At 51.9% G+C, this 22,835-nt stretch overlaps 1 protein-coding gene across 1 annotated transcript; it reads left to right on the top strand.

The window, feature by feature from the left end:
- The first annotated feature begins 749 nt into the window (after positions 1-749).
- Positions 750-22,524, top strand: SARM1 (sterile alpha and TIR motif containing 1). Its single transcript, XM_006042201.4, has 9 exons — positions 750-1,652; positions 7,284-7,902; positions 10,785-10,997; positions 11,305-11,396; positions 11,481-11,716; positions 14,251-14,353; positions 14,429-14,618; positions 20,134-20,255; positions 20,343-22,524. The coding sequence occupies exons 1-9, from the start codon at positions 1,183-1,185 to the stop codon at positions 20,482-20,484; spliced, it is 2,187 nt and encodes a 728-aa protein (XP_006042263.2). The 5' UTR covers positions 750-1,182; the 3' UTR covers positions 20,485-22,524.
- The last annotated feature ends 311 nt before the right edge of the window (positions 22,525-22,835 follow it).

The raw sequence follows: 22,835 nt of genomic DNA, 5'->3' as shown, positions 1-22,835 counted from the left end.
GAGATGGTTGGATGGCATCACCAACTCAATGGACATGGGTTTGGGTGGACTCCGGAAGTTGGTGATGGACAGGGAGGCTTGGCATGCTGTGGTTCATGGGGTCACAAAGAGTCGGACATGACTGAGCGACTGAACTGAACTAAATCAGAGGGGGAAAGACCCTGATGCTGGGAAAGAGTGAAAGCAGAAGGAGAAAGGGCGACAGGGGATGAGATGATCAGACAGCATCACCAACTCAGTGGACGTAAACTTGAGCATACTCCAGGAGATGGTGGAGGACAGAGGCATGTGGCATGCTGCAGTCCATGGGGTTGCAAAGATCCTCACACTTAGCAACTGAACAACAACAAATCAGAGGGGAGTGTGCCTTTGGGCAATCTTCTCTATGGACCTCAGTGTGTTTGGCTGTTAAATGAGAGCACTAATTCCTACCTCGCAGGCATGATGAAGACTTAACTGAGAAACAAGCATAAGGTATCTCAAGAAATGTTATTATGACTGCATTAACCGTTAGTGGGGCAAGGGCACAGTCAGTCTTGTTCCCCTCACAGTCTAGTGTCATTCCAGCGTAAAACGGGCGACAGAGGATGAGATGGTTAGATAGCATCACCGACTGAGTGGACATAAATTTGAGTCTACTCCGCCCCTCCACCTCTGAACCCAGTAGAGGGGGTAGAGAACACGACAGCGAGGCGTGGCCAGGGTGTGGGCGTGACTGGGGAAGACTTGGGGGTGGGACTACGCAGGCGGCAGGGGAGGAGCCCCGGAAGACTCAGAGGAGGGGCGTCGGCTCGCGGTCCGCCGCTTCTCAGGGGTGGGGCTGCTGCAGAGCATCTCAGCGAACCTAGCAGGAACTGGAGCCACTCTTTGTTCTAGTTGCTGCCTCCTAAACCCTCCCGCGCCTGGGTCCAGTTTCCTAGCCTTTCCCGCTCTCTCCTCCCGCCTGTCCCCGACAGCTGGGCCCTGCGTCCCCCACCCCAACCTCTTCGTCCAAGATCCTGCGCTCACCCTTTCCCCAAACTTCTGTTCGGTGCCCTTGCCTGGTCCCCTTCCCTCCACCCTCCCTCCTGCATCGTCTTCCCCCCCCCGGTCCGCTCTCGCATCCTCCTTTTCCCAAGCTCTGGGTCGCTCCGCCCGGCCCCGCCCCTCCAGACAGGGGATGTCCCCCGCAGCCCCGCGCCCATGGTCCTGACGCTGCTGCTCTCCGCCTACAAGCTCTGCCGTTTCTTCGCCATGTCGGGCCCACGGCCGGACCCTGAGCGGCTAGCGGTACCGGGGCCGGACGGGGGTGGCGGCGCGAGCCAATGGTGGGTGGCGGGCAGCCGCAGGCCCCGCGAGTTATCGCCGGGGGCAAGCACCGAGGTGCAGGGCGCCCTGGAGCGCGCACTGCCCGAGCTGCAGCAGGCGCTGTCGGCGCTGAAGCAGGCAGGCAGCGTGCGGGCCTTGGGAGCCGGCCTAACTGAAGTTTTCCAGCTTGTCGAGGAGGCCTGGCTGCTACCGGCCATGGGCCGCGAGGTAGCCCGAGGCCTGTGCGACGCTATCCGCCTGGACGGTGGCCTGGACCTGCTGCTACGCCTGCTCCAGGCGCCGGAGCTGGAGACGCGCGTGCAGGCTGCCCGTCTGCTGGAGCAGATCCTGGTGGCCGAGAACCGGTGAGGGGTCCGGGCTGGGGCGGAGGGCGCCACGGGAGGTGGGGTCACCTGGGTCTCCAGTGCTTCGCACTGTGCCTTTCCTGCCTCACCTCACAAATCCTTGCATTATATCGCTGTTGAGAACCAGCGTGTCCATTTTACAGATGAGGAAACTGAGTTTTGGAAGAGTTTAATGACTTGTACAGCAGTCACAGAGTGAACTGCTGTGGTTCACTCTGTGCAGTCAGCATTCACTCCCAGAGCTGGTGGGGTGAGGAATGAGACAGGGAGGGGAGGAATGGAGTTGTAGGTCGTGAATCTGTCCCTGGTTCTGAGAATGGAGGTGGGATCCTCTGAACCCACAGCCCTTCTCCCCTTGGACTGGATATCCCTCTGTGTTACCTTCACTCTGCCATACCATCTCTCTCCCACTAAGAGAAGAGGACACATTGCTCAAAAACAGGAGGGGGGAATACCTTTCCTCTCTTCCCAGGCTGAAATGAGTGCTAACCTAAGGTTACTTGCTGCCTTCATGCCACCCCTAATCCACTTCCTGCTTTCTCTTTTCATTTTGCTTCATGTCACAGGGGCAGACATAATCTCATGCTCTGCCTGCTAATGGGGAACAGGAGGTTTTTAGTTGGGATGATGGGTGGGGGAAGGGGAGACTGAAGTGTGGAGCTAAGCAGCTGCATCTTCCCCACACGAACCAAGATGTAGCAGGCGGGGTCCAACTGAAGCCTGGTGGCCCCTCTTTCCTGTCTCTCAGAATCTCTCCTGGAATATGAGGATCCCAACCCACTTTCTCTCCCCTCTCATGCCGGAGCAGACTAGACTTTCACATTCCAGTTTCACACTGAATTCTCAGACCCCTCAGGTTTAGAAGGGTTTTAGAAGGGTCGCTGCCCATTTATGAAGCTCTCACAAGTGTGATGGACATGGATAACGGGCATTTTCAAAAAGTAAAGATAGCCTTGTGGTTGGTGGAAATGATACAACTGTCAAAAATGCATGAATAAAGCAGTTTAAGTTGGGAGACCAAGTTAGGGTTGTTCAGTAAGTCATTAATCTTCCTGATGGAGATGGTCTGTGAACGTGAAGGGCTAGCAGATGGAGCAGGCTCTCACTGGATGTGATGGGCCAGGGCCCAAGGGTGTGTCCTGTATATCAGATGGGGCAGCTCTAACTTGAACTCTTAGAGAAAGGGTGCAACAGCCAACACCCTAAGAAAAGGAGGGCTTCAAGATGCCAATAGCACTATTTTTCAAAGTTGAAAACAATCCTCACCTGGTTCGGAATTACTGAAAGAGGAGTCACGCTAATCATGTCTCTGGTTCCAAGAAATAACATGCTGGTTGGCATCACTTCAGGACCAAGGACAGAACACAGCGAGCCAGGTTCTGATCAAAAGATCAAAATCCTCACAAAGGCAGAATTTCCCCCATTCCTACTTGGAGAGGAGGCTGGAAGGGCAAGACAGGAAGGAGTGTGGTGACACGCTGAGAATTTGTGTTTATGAAATCTTTTCCTTCCTCCACCAACCAGCTTCCTCTTAAAGGAGGTTCTTCCATCGGTGTATCCACTCCTTTTGCCATTCTCTTTCCTGCAGCTCTCTTCTCCCCGGGGTGCTGCCACACTTACTGCCTGGCGGCTTAGGTCACAGCTTCATTGACCCTGAAATACCAGGAGAAGCCTGTCAGGGTAGGGCCCTCTGAGCCTGGTCCCACCACACTCTTACTGCAACCTGGGGACTTCCCCAGTGGTCCAGCGGTTAAAAATCCACCTGGCAATTCAGGGCATGCAGGTTTGATCCCTGGTCTGAGAACTAAGATCCCCCATGCCTCAGAGCTACTGGATCCCCTGTCCCGCATGCCGCAACTAAGACCTGACACAGCCAAATAAATAAATAAATATTTAAAAATAAATCAATAAAATCACAGCCTGCCCCCTTCAGAAGACCATAATGAGGCAAATGACTTTTCCAAGAATACATAGTGAATGAGTGGAGGGGACGGGTTTTAAAAAAGAAAGAAAGGGGAAAAAAAACTATTGCACTTAAATTCAAATGCAAAGTACAAAAAAGGTACACACTTAAACATTCTGTCTATCCAGGCCCCTTCCCTGGAGGCAAATTGGAGAAACGAGTTTCTTGTGTGTCTTTCCTGAGACAGTCTGTACATATACAAGCACTTTCATATGTGTGTATATTATCAATATATATACACATTGTCTTGTCTATGTGTATATGTGTGTAGTTTACCCCTCCTTTCGATTTGTGATTTGAACCCAGACTTCTAAGGCCTCTAAGGCTACAGAAGAATTGGGAATTGAGTGACTAATTCTCACAATAAGCGCAGAGTTCAACTCTATAAAGATGCCAAGTGCATAGAGAAAGATGAGGGCTGAGGTTCAGAAATGAAAACTTAGGAGTTCTCTAGTGGCCTAGTGGTTAGGATCCCGGGCTTTCATTTCCGTGACCCGAGTGCAGTCCCTGGTTGGGGAGCTGAGAGCTTGCAAGCTGCATGACAAAAAAAAGAAAACAGCATTATTACAAATTCAATAACGACTTCAAAAATGGTCCTCATCAAAAAGTAAAATAAAGTCCTTATAGAATTCCTAAAAAAAAAAAAAAAAGAATAAAGTTCTCTCTCCGAATTGCTGCTTTTCAACATGCCCTTCCCTTCACTGAGCCTCAGGAATGAGGGTGTTGTTGGATTAGAGATTTCTTAAGCAATTCCTGGCTCTGATAAACGTGGAGTGTATATAGTCAGATTGTTCTGGAAGCACAAATTGCAGATGAAGGATCTTGAGCCCTGAAGACAAACAGATGTGAATTCAAATCCCAGCTGTGCCTCCCACCAGCTGTGTAACCCTGGGCATGCCATGTAACCTCTCTGAGCTTTGGCTTTCTCATTGGGTAAAGGAACAACTATAGTGCTGACTACCCGAGTGGATGATTGGAACCCATCTGTTCCTTTGGGCTGCGGAGAAGCTCAGTGATCAGATCAGCAAAGCTCTCCTGGCCTCAGGCCACGTTCTGGGCTCAGCTGGGCCCTGCAGTGGACTCAGAGTCGCAAGCGCTGTGTCACTGTGGTGCTCCCTGGGCAAGGAATTGATGGCTGGCTGGGCCTGTAAGTCTTTGAGGGGCATCACTGGTGGAAGTCAGGAAGACAAGACACTTTCACCTCTGCTTGGAGTGTGGCAACTCTCCTGCCTGCTCTCCTGGCCTCCAAGCTCTCTCCGTTTGACTGTCTTCCCCACAACAGCCAGAATGAGTTTCCTAAAATCCATGTGTTACCAGGTCACTCCCCTTCCTGAAGCCTTTCAGTGGCTCCCCATTTGCTGTCAAAATGAAGTTCAGGGGCTTCCCTGGTGGTCTAGTGGTTAAGAATCTGCCTTGCAATGCAGGGGACACTGGTTCGATCCCTGGTCTGGGAAGATCCCACATGCCTCGGGGCAACTAAGTCCCAGCACCACAACTACTGAAGCCTGGGTGCCTGGAGCTCCACAACAAGAGAAGCCACCGCAGCAAGAAGTCCATACACCACAACTAGAAGGAAGATCCCGCTTGTCGCACTAGAGAAAAAGCCTGTGTGCAGCAAGAAGAGACCCAACACAATCTAAAATACAAATAAGTAAATACATGAACACAAAGTTTTTTAGAAAAATGAAGTCCAAATGTTTTGAGCTGGCTCAAAAGACCCCCAGAACTCTTTCCTCACTCTTCCCTTCAAACTTCCAACTCAACCACTTGAAGTAACTTCTGCTTTTTGCCCCTTTCATGGGTGTAAAGTGACAGCTGTTTTAATGTTTATTTCTCTGATTACTAGTGAATTAGAGCATCTCTTTATTTGCTTGTTAATGTTCTGAATTTCCTTTTGTTATTGCCCAGTGGTATCTTTCACCCCTTTTCTGGTGGATTTACTGCCTTTTGCATGTTGATTTGAATATTTATTTATATATCCTTTCTACATTTGAATCCCTTATTGATTTTATATCTTTCCTTGTTGGTTTTAGACACTGCAAATATCTCTGACCTTCTTTCTCTTCCTGGAATATGCCATGCTCATCAGGCTTTGGGGCTTTTGTTCTCACTGTTCTCTCTGCTTTTTATGTATTTCTTCCAGATACTTGCAAGCAGGGGTCTCTGGACATTTAACTCTCAGATGTCACCTCCTCAGACATATCCCTCTGCCCAGGCACTCTCCATTATGTCACCCGGTTTTGCTATCATTTTGATCAGATAACTGTTATTCTGTTCACATGTTGTTTACTTTACCATTTGTCTCTGTATTAGCTGTGTATAAACTCCAGTCTCTCTTTGTCACTGTTTAACTTCAGCCCCTAGTGCAGTGCCTGGCGCACGTAAGTCTTCAATAAATGATCTGTTAAATGAATAAATAAATACACTCCAGTCACAGAGCACAGAGTGAAAAGAAATTGAAAGGCAAGTCCAAGAATAGGGTCCTTCAAGTGACACTTCAAATGATAAAAAGTTAACATTTATGGAGTCTTTTCCAAGAGTCAGGTACTGTGCCAAGCACTTTTCATGGATTATTACATTGGTTTTCATAATCGTTTATATCTTGTTTATGAGATAAGGAAAAGAATAAAGGAAGGTACACAAGGTCCCAGAAATAGTATATGATAGAGAAGTTACCAGGACCCAGGGGATCTGCTCTAGAGCTAGAATTTTTTTAACTATTTAGTTTTTTGGCTCAGCTGGGTCTTAGTTGCAGCATGCAGGACCTTCAGTCTTCCTTGCAGCATGTGGAATCTTTAGTCTTGGCATGTTAACTCAGGTGCAGCAAGTGGGATCCAGTTCCCTGACCAGGGATTGAACCCCAGCCCCCTGCATTGGGAGTGTGGAGTCTTAGCCACTGGACCACCACAGAAGTCCCTAGAGCTAGAATTCTTAAACCATCCCACATACTGCTACTCCAGGAAAGTGTGTCCTGGAGGCAATGGATGTGACCAGGATGCATGCAAGCATGCAATGCTTACTGGTGCATGTAAGCATTCAGTCATGTCTGACTCTTTGTGACCCTATGGACTGTAGCTGGCCAGGCTTCTCTATCCATGGGATTCTCCAGGCAAGAATACTGGAGTGGGTTACCATGCCCTCCTCTAGGTTTGATCTAGGGGATCAAACCAACCCAGGGGTTGAACCTGAGTCTTTTTTGTCTCCTGCATTGGCAGGCAGGTTCTTTACCACTAGCGCCACCTGGAAAGCCGGTGGCCAAGATGGAGTATCCTTACAATCAGAGAAGTCTGGTTCTCCATGGTGGCTCAGTCGGTAAAGAATCTGCCTGCAATGCCGGATACCTAGGTTGGGACGATCCTCTGGAAGAGGGCATGGCAAGCCACTCCAGTATCCTTGCCTGGAGAATCCCCATGGAATGGACAAAGGAGCCTGGTGGGCTGCAGTCCGTGGGGTCGCAAAGAGTCAGACACGACTGAGCGACTAAGCACACAGCACCAGAGCAGGAAGTGAGGGAGGTGAGGGAGGCAGGGAGGACCAGACTCACGTCCTATTTGACACTACAGTGAGGCCCAGAGGGGATAACTGATGAGGTCGTGACCCCTGTGAGGTTAAGACGAGCACCCCAGGCCGCGGCAACTCCACGTCTCCCTCCTGTTTTCTCTCGGCAGGGACCGCGTGGCGCGCATCGGGCTGGGCGTGATCCTGAACCTGGCAAAGGAGCGTGAGCCGGTGGAGCTGGCGCGCAGCGTGGCCGGCATCCTGGAGCACATGTTCAAGCACTCGGAGGAGACGTGCCAGAAGCTGGTGACAGCCGGTGGCCTGGACGCGGTACTGTACTGGTGCCGCCGCACGGACCAGGCGCTGCTCCGCCACTGCGCGCTGGCGCTAGCCAACTGCGCGCTGCACGGGGGCCAGGCGGCGCAGCGGCGCATGGTGGAGAAGCGTGCCGCCGAGTGGCTCTTCCCGCTCGCCTTCTCCAAGGAGGACGAGCTGCTGCGCCTGCACGCCTGCCTGGCCGTGGCCGTGCTGGCCACCAACAAGGAGGTGGAGCGCGAGGTGGAGCGCTCCGGCACGCTGGACCTCGTGGAGCCGCTCGTGGCCTCGCTGGATCCTGGGCGCTTCGCCCGCTGCATGGTGGACGCCAGTGACACCAGCCAGGGCCGCGCCCCTGACGACCTGCAGCGTCTGGTGCCACTGCTTGACTCTTCACGCTTGGAGGCCCAGTGCATCGGGGCTTTCTATCTCTGTGTGGAGGCAGCCATCAAGAGTCTGCAGGGCAAGACCAAGGTGGGTGCAGGTGAAGGGTGGAGTAGGGATGGGGGATTAGACAGAATCTGGGAAGGCTTCCTGGAAGAAATGACATTAAACTGGGACTTGAAGTATACATAAGGGTTAGGTGAAATAAGGAGAAAGATTAGAGACTAGTCATTGTGGCCTTGAAGGCAAGACCAAGGTTTTACACGGAGGACACCAGCGTTTGACAAAGACCTTCCTGACAGCTGCAAGGAGTTGGTGTTGCCAAGGGTGAGGCTGGAGGCCAGGGGGTCAGATAGGCCATGGCAGGAGGCAGTTGGGATGGTGCAGGTCTGGGGCATAATAGCAGAGGCAGAGAGAGCAGACAGATTCCAGAGGTACTGCTGCTGCTGCTAAGTCACTTCAGTCGTGTCCGACCCTGTGCGACCCCATAGATGGCAGCCCACCAGGCTCCCCCGTCCCTGGGATTCTCCAGGCAAGAACACTGGAGTGGGTTGCCATTTCCTTCTCCAATGTGTGAAAGTGAAGTCGTTCAGTGTCTGACTCTTAGTAACCCCATGGACTGCAGCCTACCAGGCTCCTCCATCCATGGGATTTTCCAGGCAAGAGTACTGGAGTGGGGTGCCATTGCTTTCTCCATCCAGAGGTACTGAAGAGATAGAATTAAGACTTGCTGGGTGGTTGGGTGAAGAAGAGGAAGGATCTGAGGTTGGCTCCTGGCTTTGGACACAGCCTACCCAGTGGGTGATGGCACCCGGTACTGAAATAAGGTGAACTCAGTGAGACAGGTTGGGGGTAGGCAGAAAGTGAATTCATTGGGACACCTGGAGTTTGAAGTGCCTCAGAAATGACCAGCTGGGGCACTCCAGAGGGCCATTTTGTCATTTGGCTCTGGAGTTTAGGAAGGAGATGAAGTATAGAGACACAGTTTTGGGGCAGGACATCTGTGTGTCAGCCAGATAACTCCACCTGAGTGCCAAGGGGTTCCCAGTCTCAAGGCCTGATCCATAGCCTTTGCCCTCTACTTTAACCTGCTGTGTGACCTTGGGTACCTGGCTTCCCCTCTCTGGGCTTTTTTAAAGTTTGGCTAAAACTCAGGGCAAGCAGCGCTTCCCTGACCAAGGATTGAACCTGCGTCCCTGCATTGGAAGCCTGGAGTCTTAACCACTTGACTGCAGGGAAGTCTTGGGCCTTTATATGTCTCATTTTTGTCCTCTGGAAAATTGAAGGAGTAGACCACAGCAGCTGTTTTTACCCTGGATGTGAGACTACTAATAGTTAAATTATCAAAAGTTTTTAGGATTTGTTTTTTAAATATTACAGAAGGTAAAGAGTCTGCCTGCAATGCAGGAGACCCAGGTTTGATCCCTGGGTCAGGAAGATCCACTGGGGAAGGAAATGGCAACCCACTCCAGTATTCTTGCCTGGAAAATCCCATGGATGGAGGAGCCTGGCGGGCTACAGTCCATTGGGTCGCAAAGAGTTGGACACAACTGAGCGAGTTTTACTTTCACATAACGTCACTCTCCTTCCTTTATATTCCTCTGGAGGTTTGGGGTGTTAGTGACCTCTGGTGCACAGAGAATGGTGCACATTGCATGGACAGACTCTGTCTGTATGACAGTGGTCATCTGGGGCTGGACAGGCGACATCAGAGGAATGTGTCTCACAGGTGATTGTCACCCATTGTGTGTGTTCCCATAGATCCAGAAGAGACCATTGTGTTAGGGGTCTCTGAGGCCTCTTCCAAGGTCTGGTGTTCTAGGAGCTTCTGATTCTCCTCTCTGCACCCCAGAGTGGGGCCATGGGAGGACTGGTGTTACAAAGCAGGCCATTCTGCTTTGGGAGGAGAGATTTAAAGGGAAGCACAGAGTGAGGACCCCAAGGAGGGGGTCTGGGCAAAAGCCATGACCACCAACTCTGGCACCTCTTTCCCAGCAAGGCCAAGTGAGAACCGTCTAATAAAGACACAGTGAGTGCCCTGCAGTGTGCCAATTATGGGACCCCAGGGAAGATTAAGACATGACCTCAGCTTCCAGTCCAGTGGAAGTTGCACTATCAGTCAACAACAATGGCATTCAGAGTGTGGCACAAGGTCTAATTGGAGGTATGGGCCCAGCTGTGAGGGAATCAAAGCAGGCTGCATGGCGGAGGTGCCAATCAATTTGGATCCAATAGATCAGTAGGATTCCCACAAGCAGGCTGGAAAAACTAAGGGTCTGGAAATAGCACAGCTGAGGCCCAGAGGAGGGAGAGCCTGTATGGGTGGGTGGTTTGGTGAAAGGGGATGGGAGGAGGAGGGATTGGTGGGCGAGGGCTGCCTGGTGCCCCAGCTGGCAGCCATACTGAGATCTAGGCTTTATCCCAGGGCAGCAGCAGTTGTAGAGGGGAGACATGAGAGGGACCTGGTGAATAGCTGAGGGAGCTTCAGGAGGGGGAGTTCACAGTACTCAGAGATTTATTGGATGAAGGCAAGGCAAAGGGAGACTGTGTGGTTTCAGTGGGGAGAAGAGATGAGGGGATCATCTGATGAGAACAGCTGACTCATTGGCAAAGTCCCTGATGCTGGGAAAGATTGAGGGCAGAAGAGGACACGGTGAAGAGGGCGTCAGAGGACATGATGGCTGGATGGTGGCATCGATGCAATGGACATGAACTTGGGCAAACCGGGAGATGGCCAGGGACGCCTGGCGAGCTGCTGTCCATGGGGTCGCAAAGAGTCAGACGTGATTGGGCTACTGAACAACAACAGGAGGGGAAATCCACAACACTCAGTGATTTATTGGGTGAAGGCAGGGCAAGGGGAGACAGTGTGGTTACAGCGGGGAGAAGAGGGGAGGGGAGGGACCAGGCATGTTCCGGGCGGCTGGTGATTTGGTGCATCCAAGACCTCCTCTCCCCACACTTTTCCCCAGGTATTCAGCGACATAGGTGCCATCCAGAGCCTGAAACGCCTCGTCTCCTACTCCACTAATGGCACCACATCGGCGCTGGCCAAACGCGCGCTGCGCCTGCTGGGCGAGGAGGTGCCGCGGCGCATCCTGCCCAGCGTGCCCAGCTGGAAGGAAGCCGAGGTCCAGACGTGGCTGCAGCAGATCGGCTTCTCCCAGTACTGCGAGAATTTCCGGGTAGAGCCGCACGGGGTCGCCGGCTGGCAGTCGGAGCAAGCGCATCCCCGAGGGCCGCGTGGCCTCTAGGGGCGCCCTGCACACAGGCGACAGCGCCCCATCCCGGCACCGCTCGCCTGAAGCACCCGGGGTGGCCTTCTTGGGGTGGGGAGCCTGTACTCAGCCATTTTCCGAGTCACGGTTCTCATATGGGTCCCATCCACCTCCCTCAGCGCCATCTCCAGCTCCCTCCCCATGATCTTATGCTGGGTGGGGTCCACAGGCTGAGGAGGGGGGGGTCTCTCCTCACATCTGACCCCTCCTCCAGGAGCAGCAAGTAGATGGAGACCTACTTCTGCGGCTCACCGACGAGGAACTCCAGACCGACCTGGGCATGAAGTCGGGCATCATCCGCAAGAGGTACGGAGCCCCCAGCCCGCTAGTTTTTACACCCCCTTCGCTCCCCAGTCAAGACCGCAGCATCCTCTCCTCCCCTGGGTGCAGGTTTCTCCGGGAGCTCACGGAGCTCAAGACCTTCGCCAACTACGCAACGTGCGACCGCAGCAACTTGGCTGACTGGCTGGGCAGCCTGGACCCGCGCTTCCGCCAATACACCTACGGCCTGGTCAGCTGCGGCCTGGACCGCTCGCTGCTGCACCGCGTGTCCGAGCAGCAGCTCCTAGAGGACTGTGGCATCTGCCTGGGCGTGCACCGCGCCCGCATCCTCACGGCCGCCAGAGGTAAGCCTGCCCACCTGGGCCCCCACCCCTGCCCCAGCTTTGGCCCCAGCGGCCAGCCCTGGAGGGATGAGGGGAGACGCACAGTGGGGACTTGGAGCCTCACTGCGGATTGATTGATTGATTGCGCATGTAGGCTGTGCCACACGGGCTCTGAGGATGCAAAGATGAGTATGTTGCACTTTGGCTTCCCTGGTGGCTCACGGGGTAAAGAATATACCTGCAACGTAAGAGACCTGGGTTTGATCCCTGAGTTGGGAATATCCCCTGGCGAAGGGTCTGGCTACCCACTCCAGTATTCTTGCCTGGAGAATTCCATGGACAGAGGAGCCTGGTGGGCTACAGTCCACGGGGTCGCAAAAAATGGACTCAGCTGAGTGACTAACACGGGGATGTGGATGGGAAGTTCTAGTTCTTGCCCTCAAGAAGTTCCCCGTCTAAGCAGTTGTGTTTCTCATAGCCCCAGACTAGAAACAATCTGAATGACCATCACTGGTGGCATTCGCATATGAAGGAAATTGAGACGGCAATGGAAACACATTAACTCCACCCACAGTGCGTACAAATCTCATAAACATAATCAACGCAAGCTTGACACAAGAAGTATACAGTATGACTTTTCTACTCTAAAATCTATAGTATTAAGAGCTGACTGATTGGGCGATACAGTTTTTAAATGCAAATGAGTGATTACTGTGAAAAAAAAAAAAAAAAAAAAACCCAAGTTTCCAGTCTGAGGTGGGTAGGAGGGTGGAAGGAAGGTAGATCTATAAATAAGCATGTGAGGGCAGCAGGTAGCATGTCCAGGACTCCAGTGGGAGCCTAGAGGAAGCACCAGCTACCCTGTGTGCCCAGGCCTGGGCTGTGGAGAGTGGGGGGGGGGGGGGGGCTGCCCAGGTCTTGCAGGCTGTATTGGGGGTGGGGGAGGGGATGGTGGTAGCAGGAAGAGTGGTCCAGGTGGAGGGAGCAGTGTGAGCAAGTGTGGAGGTAAGACCCACCTGGGGGCTGCATAGAGGGGACGTGGGTGGGAAGGCAAGGGGCTTATCCTATTAGCCGACAGCTTACAAAGTGTGGGTGCTTTAGGGAAGTCAGGGTGAAGTCTAGGGTTCTAGTAGCCCTCTTGATTTATTAATTTATTTAATTTACTAATTTACTATATAGCTAATGTTTATCATCAATTGCCATAGACCAGGTCCTGATTAAGTTTTTAAATTTTATTTTTGGCTGTGCTGGGTCTTCCCTGTTCCCCGCGGATTTTCTCTAGTTCAGTTGCGGTGAGCTGGCTATTCTTCCTTGCGGGGCTCAGGTTTCTCATCATGGTGACGTCTCCTGTTGCCAAGCACAGGCTCTCGCGTGCGCTGGTTCAGTAGTTGCGGCACACAGGCTCGGTAGTTGTGTCTCAAGGCGCAAGGGCTTAGTTGCTCGGAGGCGTGGGGAGTCTTCCCAGCACAGGGATGGAATCTGTGTTCCCTGCATTGGCAGGCAAATTCTTCACTGTGCCACCAAGGAAGCCCCTGATTAAGTTTTAAATAGATATTATTCTCTCTCTACATCCATTTTGAGCAGTGGGTGTTAATTTTTTAAATTAGCTTTTAAGCTTTTAAAGAATAAAAGAGGTATACTTTAAAAGTGACCAGTTTGAACAGTTTCGAATGCCTACCCCTGTGTAACCACTATCTGAATTAAAGAACATTTCTATCATAGGTGTTAATTTTACAGATGATGAAACTAAGATTTAAATACATTTTCTAAGGTTATCAGAGTCATTAAATGACAACTGGGGTTTCAATCTCTGCCTTGCTACCTCATCAACAGACAACATTGTGAGTGTTGTCTGACTAGTATAAGAAGATGGATTATTTTCATTCATCCATTCATTCACTAAGTATGCATTAAGCTCACACAGGGGACACGGACTGGGCTTTGGCTCCATTCTTTTGCTTGAACCAAAGCAGATTAATTTCTATCATTTTTACATTGCAGCTCCCAGTACATCCCTGAGATTTAATTTTTTAAAAACAAGAGGGTGCTTCAGCAAAAATAGCTTACAAACACCTTCTGTAGGGAGTAGGAACTCGTGCACAGTTTTTAAGTGGGGGCAGTGATGCACTCGAGGTTGGATTACTTATTTACTTATTCATTTTTGACTGGACTAGGTCTTCACTGCCGTGTGGGCTTTCTCTAGTTGCAGTGAGCGGGGCTATTCTTCGTTGCAGTGCACAGGCTTCTCATTAAGGTGGCTTCTCTTGTTGCAGAGCACAGGCTCTGGAGCACAGGCTCAGGAGTTGTGGCTCTCAAGGCTCAGTTGCCCTGCAGCATCTGGGATCTTCCCGGACCAGGGATTGAACCCATGTCCCCTGCATCGGCCAACAGCTTCTTAACCATTGGACCACCAGGGAAGCCCTCTCTGACTATTTTGGGAGCAAGCCACTCTGCCTGGGCTGAGCTGAGAGGGCTGTGTGTGCAGGGGCTGATGTACCTCGTGGTGAATGATGGGGAAGGCCCACCGTCACCAAGCCATCTCTTGTCTGCTTCAGAAATGCTACATTCCCCGCTGCCCTGCACCGGTGGCAAGCCCAGCGGGGACGCTCCAGACGTCTTCATCAGCTACCGGCGGAACACGGGCTCCCAGCTGGCCAGGTGAGGGGGGCGGGCCGGCAGGCAGCCTGGGGCCTTGGGGTGAGGTCCTGGCAGTGACACCGGGCCTCCTGGCAGCCTCCTGAAGGTGCACCTGCAGCTGCATGGCTTCAGTGTCTTCATCGATGTGGAGAAGCTAGAAGCTGGCAAGTTCGAGGACAAGCTCATCCAGAGCATCATGGATGCCCGCAACTTTGTGCTGGTTTTGTCGGCTGGGGCTCTAGACAAGTGCATGCAAGACCATGACTGCAAGGACTGGGTACACAAGGTAAGCGCTGGCCTCGGTGGCCCCAGAGCTGGCCCGTGGCCCAGGGCTCAGCTTCCCCTTTCAGTCTTTCAGTTTGTTTTATATTTTATTTTTATATGTTTCTGCTATCTTTGGTGTTTTTTTTAATTGGAGGATAATTGCTTTACAATATTGTGTTGGTTTCTGCTGTCCAACATGAATCGGTCTTAGTTATATATATATATGTCACCTGCCTTTTGAGGTTCCCACCCATCCCACCCCTCTAGGTCATCACAGAGCGCCAGGCTGGGCTCTCTGTGTTATATAGCAGCTTCCCACTAGTGATCTATTCTCTTTTTTGTCTGCATATGCCAGCAACTTCCATGGCCCTGCTGGAAGTCAGGAGCCACCGCTGTGACTGTACCAGGACTGTAGCAACTTACTTAGCTCTCTGAGCCCGTTTTCTCATCTACAAAATGAGGATAACTTACCTGTCCTGTTCACCTCATTGAACTGTTGTGAGGGTTAGAGAGGGATCAACATGCTTTGAAAAATAACCTCTGTGAGGGAAGGGAGGCAGGAAAGCACAGTGATAGGCACAGTGGAAAAGTTAAGAATGCAAAGCTGTGAGTTTAAATCCTGGCTCTGGCTTTGGGCAAGTTACTTAATTCCTGAGTTGCATGTTTATTACTGGAAAGTGGGATAATTATAGTACCTACCTCCCTAGGGTAGTGTTATAAGGATTAAAAGAGCTAAAATTTGTGAAGTGCCTAGCAGAATGCCTGGCACATAATTGCTGTATAATGGCAGCAATTATTATTGTTAATATAATTATTGTGAGTACCACTACTGTGTAATTTCCCCATTGTATCCTGAGTGCATAACACATAGTAAAACTTATTGAGTACTTGTAGAATGGATGGATGATGGATGGATGGGTATCACATCTGTAGATTATTAATCATTACTCATTAGTCAGCAGAAACTGGGACCAGGGCTAAGGGAAGCAGGAGCCTGGTAGGCTGCAGTCCATGGGGTCGCTAAGAGTCAGACACGACTGAGCGACTTCACTTTCACTTTTCACTTTCATGCATTGGAGAAGGAAATGGCAGCCCACTCCAGTGTTCTTGCCTGGAGAATCCCAGGGACAGCGGAGCCTGGTGGGCTGCCGTCTATGGGGTCGCACAGAGTCAGACACGACTGAAGCGACTTAGCAGCAGCAGCAGCAGCAGTCATATGGATAGAGGCCTTGTCCTAAAGCAGCCAAGGAGACAAGAATATGCCCAGAATGACTAGATCATATATAAATTGGTGTCAGTGTAAAGTCAGGTAGGTGAAATTCTTACTTGCTATAAGAACATGAAGAACAGAAAAAGTATCAAGGGCTGGAAAAATCAGAGGAGACTTCATGGAAGAAGCAGAACTTGAGAAGAGTCTAAAGAATTTATGTCAGTGGAAGAGAAGGCACGACAGGCAGGGAAACAGCATGAGCAAAGAACAAAGGCAGGGATGAGAAAAGTGCCCAAAACCTACATTATTACTGGTCTTGCCTTCTCATTTTACAGTGAAGAAACTGAGGCTCAGAGAAGAGGAATAATTTTTCTAATGGCCACACTGCTGGGGCAGAAATCAGAATTGGGCTTTGAACTCTTGCCTCTCTGACTCCAAAGCCCATGCACTTTCTTCGGATTCAGCTTTATCCTATGACTCAGATCTGAGGGGTGGATTCAGCTGACACCAGAGTGACTGTCTGCATTTCTTCCCAACTCTAGGGTGTAGGAGGGGCTGAACACTGGGTTTGGTTTGGGGAGGGGAGTCTGGGTCAGAGAGACACCCTGGAGAATCATGGCTTAGAGTAGGTGGCAGGCAGCCTTCTGAGAGAAAAAGAGGAGCATTTTGAGCTCCAGGACAGCACAAACCTTGCCTTGTTCATGATGCATGCCTGATGCCTAAAACCATGCATGGGACAAAGTAGGCTCTGGCAGACTTTATAGAATAATTGAGTCAATGATCAAACAGATGATTCTGATGAAGCTGAGATGAGCGGGAGAATGGACTTCCTTCATGAAGTCTCCCTTGATGCTTTTTCTGTTCTCCATGTTCTTATAGCAAGTAAGAATTTTACCCACCTGACTTTACACTGACATCAATTTATATATGATCTAGTCATTCTGGGCATATTCTTGTCTCCTTGGCTGCTTTAGGACAAGACCTCTGTCCATATCTACTAGGTTTATTAGGTCAGAAGACTCAACTCAGTTTTCATTCTTACCTGGCTGTTTGATCTTGAGCAAGTCATTTCTTGGCCAGCCTCTAAATCTGTGCAGTGAGCACAGATCCCTGTCTTTGCTTCTGTTTAATGGATGAAGCAAATGTCTGAAGGTTCCCCAATAAATTGCTGCAGGGCCAGAATTCACCCAGGTGATCAGCAGAGAGGCAGACAGCTTGGCTGAAATAGCCCTGGACTTGGAATCAGAATGCTTGAGTCTGGGCCCCCCTGGGCTCACATGTGTGTGACTTGGGAGCAAATCCCTTCGCTGGGCTTCCTTCTTCTCAGTTGTAAAATGGAGAGGTTCCCCAGAAGCCAGTCGGGGTCGAAGTTACAGAGATTCCTTCCCCAGGAAGGCTCTGTTCCACAAGGGTACTTGATATCCCTCACTGTTCCAGCTGACTGCAAGGAGGGGTGAGCAGGCAGGTGGTGGGAGCCTTCACCTTGGACCAGTCCCAAAGGCTCCATCATCCCTCCTTGGTTGGTTTTAGTGCTTAATTGCTTCTGGTTTTGAAGCTACTTTCCCCGAAGCCACATTTATAGCGGGTAATCAATATGGAAAACCACAAGTGAACTGCACTCAAAAAGTCCAATCTCTGGGGTTTCCCCTTGAAAGGAAAAAACACTCAATAAGCACTTACCCGAGCACCCATTAATAGCAACATCCTCAGAACAACCTGGTGAGGTAAGTTTTATTATCCCCACTTTACAGAGGAGGAAATGATAACACTTGTTATTTATTAAGCACACACTGCATGCTAATTGCTAGTCTAACACTTGCGTGGGATAGCAGTTATTCCTCCCAACAACCCTACAAGTTAGAAACTATCATTACCCCTATTTTAGAAATTAGAAAACAGGCTTTGAGAGCCTGTTGTTTTTGCCTCACATAACAGAGCCTGTGTCAGAGAACCCAGATGTGAACACAGATCTGATGATTCAAGAGTGCAACCCCCAAATGCTGTACTATTTTATTCATTCATACAGCCCCTCAGCTGTTAAATATTTAGCAAAGGCAGGCTGTGGGCAGGGCTTTGTGAAAGATCGGGAGATACAAGGGGAGTGAAACCTGTACATTGTCCCCACCTTTATGTCTGGTGGAGAAGACAGATATTAAGTAAATTTCTCACTTGTGAATTTAAATTTCCAACTGTAGCAAGTGCTGCAGGGCCTAGGAAAGCCTGTAAGAGGAGCATCTGATCTGGTCAGGGAAAGTGAGGGAAGACTTCTCTAAGAAAGCTGATTGAGCTCAGATCAGAAACATGAGTTGGTATTAGCTAGGTGAGAGGGAAGGGAAGAATGTTCTAGACAGAGGAAGAAGCATGTACGAAAAGGCCCTGAGCAGGGAGGGAGGATGGAAAATCTAAGAGGCTGCGAGATCTGTGTGGCTGAGGGGACAGTGCCGAGTGGAGTTTGAGGAGTGAGTTGCGGACAATCACACAGAGCCTTGAACCCTATTCTAAGAGCCATGTGAAGTCGTGAATTCGAAGTAGGGGGTAACATGATAAGATTTGTATTTTGCGAAGAGCTGCCAGGTGAAGGGGCAACCTGGAGGATGAATGAGAAGAGGCTAGAATGGATGAGAAGAGACCTGGTGGGGCTTAATGGTAATACGGGGTTGGAGCAGGGCAGTGGTGGGGGTGGAGGTAGAGAAAAAGGAGGAGATTTGAGAAATGAGTAAGGACTACAACTGGTAGGGCTCCGGATGGATCAGTTTGGATGCAGGGGGTGGAATGTGCTTCTTGATACTAAAATTTGTTTGGGATTTTTTTCCCATACCAACAACTAGTTCTCCACACCACCACACAGCTGGCTGTCCCACAGTTCAGTTCAGTTCCGATGCTCACTACCCGCCTAGAACAAGCGTCAGACGCCATGGTTTAGCGGCGGCCCCCAGCCATGCGGGCACCAAAGATCGGTTTCGTGAAAGACAATTTTTCCAGAGGCCAGGGAGGGGGATGTGCACTTAATTGTTGCATCAGCTCCACCTGAGATCATCAGGCATTAGATCCCAGAGGTTACAGACCTCTAGTCTAAGGGATTAGCCTCACAAGTCTGCCCTCACTTCAGACCCAGTCCCAGGTCCCAGGCCATCTGCACTGCTTGTCCGTCTTGGCTACAAATTCAGGGGGTTCCCATGACCACCCCTCAGGTTCAATAATTTGCTAGAATGACGTGCATGCATGCACACTAAGTTGCTTCAGTGGTGTCCGCCTCTTTGCAACCCCATGGACCGTAGCCTGCCACGCTCCTCTGTCCGTGGGATTCTCCAGGCAAGAATACTGGAGTGGGTTGCCGTGCCCTCCTCCAGGGATCTTTCGGACCCAGGGATCGGACCCTCATCTCTTATGTCTCCTGCATTGGCAGGCGGGTTCTCTACCACTAGTGTGACCTGGGATGATGTGCAGAATTCAGGAGAGAACTATTACTGGCTTATTATTAATATAAAAGATACAATTCAGGAACATTTAAATGCAAGAGATGCACAGAGCAAGGTAAGCAGGGGGTGGGGGAGTTGGGAGCGTGGGCAGGGGAAGCATGGAGCTTCCATGCCCTTCCATGCCCTCTCCAGGCCACCCTCTCTGCACCTAGATGTGTTCACCAACCTACCTAGTCAGTCCTTAAGGGTTTTATGGAGGTTTCATTATGTAGGCACGATTGAGTCACTAGTGACGTCTCAATCCAGCCCCTCTTCTCTCATCCTGGAGCTATGGGGGGCAGAGGAGCTGAGGCTGAAAGTTCCAACCTTCTAATCACAGCTTCCTCTTCCTGGGCATGAGCCCCCCTATCCTGAAGCTATCTAGGCACAGCCCCCATCCCCAGGTCATCTGAGAGGGCTTTAGGAGCTCTGTGCCAAGAATATATATATATATTTGGTGGTGTTTAGTCATTGTGTCCAGCTTTTTTGCAACCCCATGGACTATAGCCCACCAGGCTCCTGTGTCCGTAGGATTTCCCAAGTAAGAATATTGGAGTGGGTTGCCATTTCCTTCTCGAGGGGATCTTCCCAACCCAGGGATCAAGCCCGTGTCTCCTGCATTGGCAGGGAGATTCTTTACCACTGAGCCATCTAGGAAGCATCTATAAATATGTATTTACACACACACATACATATATATGTGTGTGTGTATATTTATTATACCATAGTGGGTAAAGAAGTCAAGGTGGACTTCAGGACCAGCATTCAACCCTGGGCTCAGCCTTGGGCTACTGGCCCTCCCAGTGCCTGCCCGGCCCCAGGGCCCCCAGATGGATTCCCAGTGTCGTCCTCTTCTCTTCTTTCTCTAGGAGATCGTGACTGCTTTGAGCTGTGGCAAGAACATCGTGCCTGTCATTGACGGCTTCAAGTGGCCAGAGCCCCAGGCCCTGCCGGAGGACATGCAGGCTGTGCTCACCTTCAACGGCATCAAGTGAGGAGGGGGCGGGGAGGGTTACACAGGCCCCCGACCCGCAGCCCTCTGCCCAGCCCTCTGACCCAGCCGCCTGTGTACCCACAGGTGGTCCCACGAGTACCAGGAGGCCACCATTGAGAAGATCATCCGCTTCCTGCAGGGCCGCTCCTCCCGGGACTCGTCTGCTGGCTCCGACACCAGTTTGGAGGGCACTGCACCCCCGGGGCCCCATCTAACCAGCCCCTAGCTCCCATTTCCATCATGACTCCCATTTCCATCATCCTCCCCACCCCAGTGGAACAGCCCCTCAAACTGGCCTCTCTGGGCTGAGGCAGCCTAGGCTCTTCTCAGGAAATGGCTGACTCCCCTGCCCTCATGGTCCACCTCAAACCCAACATCCTCAGTATCTGCAAAGAGAAGGGAAGCCAGGCATTGGGGGTGCTAAGACCTCCCCCAGGCCCTTGCCCTCGGTTCCTGTCTTGAGTGTGGAAGGGTCACTGCTCAGCTCTGAGGAGGTTCTGGAGGAGGAGGGTTTTCTGTGTGTTATGCTTTCCTGCCCTGCCAACAGCCAGCTTGAGTAGAGTGAAGGCAGGCAAACTCCAGCAGGGGTTGGTGCCATGGCCACCCCTCTCCGTCAAGCAAGGGCTTGGGCCTGGGAGCCAGCCAGGGACGAGAGGCCAGCCATGGTCTCCACTGAGGGTGCACCTGGCCCCTGCGCTCACCACTTCCTACCGCTCTGTGGCCTTGCCTCATAGCCACTCAGTGCCCGTAGCTAGCCTGGCCTGACCCCAGGTCCCCTCCCAGCCTTCCTGATGTGCAGCCTCCTTTGCCACACCTGGGGTCAGGGTGATGGCGAGCCAGCCCTCACTCAGGCTGGTCGGCAGCTGCGGCCTGTGCTCACAGGTGCAATAGGAGCTCCTGCTTGGGCCTGAGCAGGGGAGGCTGTGTCTCAGAGTGCAGCTAGCCAACCTATTATGCCTTGGTGCTGTGTGCCAGGCCTCTGCCCAGCCTGGCTCAGCCCCCCATCCACCCACCAAAGGCTGCTCACCACCCACTGACTCAGGGAGGTGGAGCGAGGCAGCCCCATGGGGCAGCAGAAGTAGCCTGGGCAGAACCTGTAGCTCCCCCAGGTGTGAACCCATTGCCCTCCAGGAGGGGAGGGGCAAGGCCGGTGAGGAAAGGCAAGATCCTGAAGAGGGGGAAGGGGTGCACCTGAATCACAGGAGGATTTTGTTAAAATTCCATTCAGGACACCTGGGGTGGGGCCCGAGCTCCTGCATTCCTCATGAACTCCCGGGTAGGCTAAAGCTGGTGACCAAGGAATGACATTCAGTACCTTAGGCAGCCAGGCTCTAAGGCCTCACAGATGTCAGTCATTTCCCTGACACTTCACCCCCTGGCCTCTAATCACCAGAGCAACCTTACCTGGTATCATCTCCGTCTGACAGAGAAGGACCTGAATGACGTGCCCAGTGTCCCAAGTCACCAGAGACAGCCCCAGGACGCAGACCGGGCCTCCTGGCGCCCCGTCCATGGCCAGGGGCACTGCTCCCTTGAGAATTATCCAGGAGGCTGCACCCCAGGCAGGGCTGTTGCTCTACAGAACGGCCAGCTTCCCTCTTGCCCCCCAGGACTCTAGCCATGGGGGACAGGCTTTCACAACAGACGGCTGACCCAGAGGCTGTAAAGAAATAACTCAGCAGAAGTGTCCCTTGGTCCCTCTCTCTGCCAGGGGTAGAGAGCATCTCCTGCCAATAAATGCAGGCTCCAGCTAATGGGCTCGGCGGGCACCAGCCCAGCCCCTCCCCTCCCAGGGGCAGTGGGTTCACAGCTGGCTCAGGTCCCAGAGCTGCCTCCCACGGATGCAAGCCAGGCCCCCTTGGAGCTCCCCAGCCAAATCTATACAAAGACAAAGGTCTTGCTCCAGGCTTGGAACTCCTTCCTTCCACTCCCTTCCCTGCCAGATACACTAGCCAGTCCTCTGGGTGCCCTTGACCCTTTCTCCTTCATGCTTCGTGAACGCCCACCAATGTCAGGCCCTGGACAGGAGAGCAGATGTTGCCCCCTAGAGCAGAGGCAGTAACAATATAATGTGACGAGTCTCCTCCAGAGAAGGCCTTGTCTTCTTGTTCCCCATCAGTCCCACTCCCTCCAGAGGCCCCTCACCGGCAGTACTCGGAGAGGTTGCCCAGCACACCCTCCACTGCCTGCCTCCTCTCTCTGGGGAATCAGAGCCCAGCCTCAAGGCCCTGCTGGAGCAGCTGAAATAAAAACCCTTACCAGTGCATTCAGGGGCCTGCCTCCCTCGCCATAACCAACCACTGCCCCGATTGCAGCCAGGGCGGGCACCTTGGCCCTCACTGTCCACCTAGGCCTGACCTCACAGAGCCTCTCCTGAGACAGAGGGCTGAGAAACAGCCTTCCCCCCCACCCCCAGCCTGCTCTGACATTGCTTTGAAAGGGTCAGAGTTTTCTGCTTAGATGGGCTGTAACTGCTGCCCCCACTATGGGGCTGAGTCAGCCTCACCCCATCCCAGCCCTCTCCGAGACCAAGCCCTTGCTCATGACCAAGAAACACTCAAAAGTCAAAAGTCCAGC

The sequence above is a fragment of the Bubalus bubalis genome, chromosome 3 (genome assembly GCF_019923935.1).
Source record: "Bubalus bubalis isolate 160015118507 breed Murrah chromosome 3, NDDB_SH_1, whole genome shotgun sequence".
NCBI lineage: Eukaryota > Metazoa > Chordata > Mammalia > Artiodactyla > Bovidae > Bubalus > Bubalus bubalis.
The sequence above is the reverse complement of the archived record's forward strand: the minus strand, read 5'-3'. Positions and strand labels throughout refer to the sequence as shown.